Source organism: Sardina pilchardus, chromosome 11 (genome assembly GCF_963854185.1).
Source record: "Sardina pilchardus chromosome 11, fSarPil1.1, whole genome shotgun sequence".
Taxonomy (NCBI): Eukaryota; Metazoa; Chordata; class Actinopteri; order Clupeiformes; family Clupeidae; genus Sardina; species Sardina pilchardus.
In genome coordinates, this window is record NC_085004.1 from 5,297,546 (window position 1) to 5,301,655 (window position 4,110).

The window sequence follows — 4,110 nt, forward strand, 5'->3', positions numbered from 1 at the left end:
GTATACACCACCCCTATGTTAAATTCCCATAGAGGCAGGCATGTTTGTATTTTAAAGGCCAGCTACAGTGTGTCATGGATCCAGGATACTATGCATCCTGATAAAGTCCTCTTGGCCTAAAATAGCTTCACATCATCACCCTTCACCATACCTAGAGATTGGCATGGGGTACTTTCCATAAGATCATCTCTCAAAGCAAATCAGAGCAGCTATTAGGCTAACTGCAATAACACCATGCCGGCTCTATGGTGCCCTCTCTGTTGTGGCCCCGGTGTTTTAACAGCACGTCAATACAGGGTCTGCTTTACTAGCAGGCTAGCATGTCAAAGCAATTGAGAAAAACTGTAATTGCGTTGTTTGTGCGCATCTTGATTATGCTTAATTGTGACATTTAAGGGCCAAATGTCCTCACTCAAGAAAAAATATGCCCTCTCCCTTTATTTTTTGTTTGTATTGGTGATGGGCCAATGTGGTATTCTCATGAAACATTGCAAAACTCTAGCTTTCCTAGGAGTTTACACTTTGGAGATACGTGGGTAATAATCATTACATTCATGTTATTGCAAGATCACAAGTGACAACCTGCCAGATTCAACATCATCATTGTCATCATCATCATCATTAAGACAACAAGACCCTCCATCTCCTCCCTTTAAAAGGGAGCATGCCAGATGACAGATACAAACCTGACTGCTAATCAGAACTAAACATTGCTCTCTGACTGGTAAGGTAAGATATGGTTGTGTTTTAACACATTTGTATTTTACAGAAATCCACAATGTCTATCTTTCTATATGATGAACTCTACTTGTGTGTGTGATTTGTAGACTTTATTGGGTAAGTATCAAACAAGTGAAAACATTAAGTAATGGGACGAGGATAACAAAATGCTGGAGAAGTTGTGTAATGACAGCAAAAACAAAAGGAGAAATGACTGGAGAATATAACTAAGAATAGCTCATAGTGAGCAGCTCAAATCCTACAGTATTGGACAAGAATGTGACAACTTTTAATTCTCCCAACGCTAGCAACTGGTCTTCACAGTTCCGTAACATTTACATTACGTTATCTATGTCCTTTTTGCTGCTAAATATGGGTTTACAAGACATGTGTATTGTGTATTCTATTTTTAATGAACATTTTACACGTCACATCAACGTTTTTCTGATTTGGGGTACAGTTGGGGCCTTATTCCTGCCAAAAAGAAAATGAAAATAAAATTAAAAACACGTTTTGGCATTTAATTTCAAAGTGTCAGTGCAGCTACAGTATGTACAGTTGCATGTAATCGCCCTCTTGTTCATTTCTGGACAAGGGGCATTCCATGAGTGGCCATATCTCCAAACGTCCCCACTGTTTCTGTGCTGGTAGTGCAGAGGCTAAGGAGCTGGGCTAGTGTGCAGGATTCACAAGAGTTGTAGCTTTAATTCCCAGGCTCGTGCCCTTGACAGCTAAAGGAGCGGCAGCTACAGCACAGTGCTACACTCTGGGGGCATGTTCACGAGCCCCCATATTCATGCCCCCAGTGTGTAGCGTTGTAGCTGCCTACTGTAGCTCCTTTAGCTGTTGGCTGCAGCAACTCCAGATAGGGAAAACTGATTGTTTTTCTTCTTTCTTTTGTACCGACAATCCTCAGATTTCTCAGATGGGGTCCTACCTGCATGCTCTCATTGCTCTGGTCCTTGCTGTGGACAAGACCATTGCCCTGGACACACCCAACAATACAGTGGCGCATGTTCCTAAGATTTCCAAGAAAAAGGTCATAGAGCGCTTCGTCGGTAAGTCCCACCCCACACACACACCCCATTCATTTATAATTTTAAAGTTTTATTTTGTTTCTTGAAATAGCTCTTTTTTGTGTAGTTGTTCTTTCTGTAGGCCTATATAATATTCTGAGTTGAAATTGATCTAATGACGTGGCAGGATAGTCATGATTTCCATTTTTGAAAGACAGCGATAGTTAGAGACGGGAAATGGGTTTTTGTAATTTGGGGTGGTACTTCTGAGGTGTCAGACTGATGGGGATAGCAGGATGCTGCTGTCCAAGATGGAGAAAAGTGTTGGTGACTGTGATCCAGGAGTGAGTTGGTTGACAGGTCCAGGTGGCATGAAGGTAGTTGTTAGTGCTACTTTGGGTGCAATGTGAAGAAACGTCTGTTCCTCTGTCTGTTTGATGTGGCTTTTGTGAATGGTCTTATATCGAATCAGTTGTAGGAGCCAGTGGTCATAAAGGTGCTTACAGATTTCAATTCAGAAATCCACAATCTTATCAAACATTTGCAAGACAGAAGTACAAGACAATCAGACCAGTAGCTGCTTTAAATCATAGTACACAACATACAACATTGGTTAAAGGGTGGACGGCTTGCATACAATGAGAGTATATTTAAACTTGAGTGGTGAGTGGGGTATTTTCCCTGCATCATGATGCATATTTGAAGCTCTGGTTGCATCCGTAGGCTATCTGGAATAGATCACTAAGCCTTGTGTTTTTGGTCTCTCCTTCTAGGAAACCTTGAGGACGATGCCCCTTCAACTGTTAATATGACCACCCGTGCCATTTCTGAGCCCAATAGCACTAGAGCTGCCTCGTCACCTCCGTACATCTTCAAGGACAACCCCAATCTAGAGTGGCAGTTGTTTGACCACTCCCTCCCCAATGGAGCAGTGGGCATCTGGAACGGTTATACCGGCCGCTACGACTATGTGTGCAGGCCAACAAGTGGGACTGAGGTGGGGTTCTACAGTAGCATCTATGGTGCTTATTGTTTTTTCCCACGCTATCCTAACTTGTGGCAGACTAATGGATTTTATGTCCTTGTGAACAAAGATGACTTTGTATTCCTGCAGTGGATAGAGGGATCTCATGGGTCTGTTCCCACCCACTCAGTCAGATCAGGTTCAAATGACGATGGGCATTATGTTGCAAAAAACGATTATGTTGCAAAAAACAAGTATGGTTTAGGATTGCTACATCGTAATGATGCATTCTATTTGCCTTGGATCCAAAAAGTAAAAGATGGGGTAGTCTATGGGAAATCTAAATGGTATAAAAAATCCTACCAGGCCTTGGTAATTAATTCAAGCCCATATTCACAGGAGCTCAAAAATGTAGAGTATTATATTGATCAAGCCGATATCATAGAGACTCCCCCATTCATTGTGGATCAAAACACTGTATCCAACCAGGAGTGCAATAGTGTAGTCATGAAAGTCACACTCTCTGCAACCGAAACAAAAACAAACACTTGGGAGATGAATTACTCCATGACTCTTGCAACCAGCACCACTATTTCTGCTGGGATCCCTGAAATAGTTGGAACTAGCGTTACCATTGGCACAGAGGAGACTTTTGAGACCAGTTCAGGAACATCCCTCTCACAATCTATAACCTCTAGCCTTGATGTAACAGTGACTGTACCTCCAAACCACTCTTGCAGAGTTAACATGCAAGGCAGGAGATTCACATCAGACATACCTTACAAGGGTCTCCTTGGCCGTACCTACAGCAACAGCGAGACCAAGTGGACCACCATCTATGGCACTTATAAAGGTGTGCAGGTTGCAGATTATCGGGCTGAGGTGGAGCGCTGTGAGCCTTTGATCAACCCCAAGCCTTGTGAATAAGGGGCCCATATACAACACAAAGATGTCCTTCTCATGTCAAGTATGGGTACGGCAGCACAATTTAGGAGAATGTTCTGACAGCCAAAATAAAAAATGCTTTTATGTGTGTATTTTCTGTCAAATGAAGAGGTGGTGTAAAATTGTAGCCAACATTTCAAAACTGCTGTATGACACCATGTTGTTAATGTGCTAATAAAACATGTCTTCTTCCTCTGCAAACCAGTGTTCTGTCATTGAGAAGTGTTTCAGTGCTCTACAGAAAGTGCTATTGTTATATACATGTGTGCAGTCAGTTTAGCATCACGGAAGTGTTTCAGTCCTCTACATAAAGTGATATTGTTATGTACATGTGTGCAGTCAGTTTGGCATCACGGAACATGTACTGCACATACATATCATATCATACTTATCCTTCCAAACAAACATACAATATGACTTGTGTTAAGTGACTAAGTGACTTAGTGTTTTATCATGAGCTTGGAT

General features: G+C 41.9%; 1 protein-coding gene across 2 annotated transcripts; it reads left to right on the plus strand.

Annotated features, from left to right (window-relative positions):
• Positions 1–610: 610 nt before the first annotated feature.
• Positions 611–3,846, plus strand: LOC134096044 (natterin-3-like). 2 transcript variants are annotated; one of them, XM_062549788.1, is made up of 3 exons: positions 611–729; positions 1,637–1,778; positions 2,510–3,846. In XM_062549788.1, exons 2-3 carry the CDS (start codon positions 1,646–1,648, stop codon positions 3,625–3,627), a joined length of 1,251 nt encoding a protein of 416 aa, XP_062405772.1. In that variant the 5' UTR covers positions 611–729; positions 1,637–1,645; the 3' UTR covers positions 3,628–3,846. The 2 variants fall into 2 exon arrangements, with proteins under 2 accessions (XP_062405772.1, XP_062405773.1); XM_062549789.1 differs by having other exon boundaries at positions 646–724.
• Positions 3,847–4,110: the final 264 nt, after the last annotated feature.

Bases quoted from the DNA above. Each gene is read 5' to 3' on its own strand.
- LOC134096044 (XM_062549788.1), top strand. From the start codon at position 1,646: ATGGGGTCCTACCTGCATGCTCTCATTGCTCTGGTCCTTGCTGTGGAC. The intron at 1,779-2,509 runs GTAAGTCCCACC...CTCTCCTTCTAG, and splicing joins GGTCATAGAGCGCTTCGTCG to GAAACCTTGAGGACGATGCC.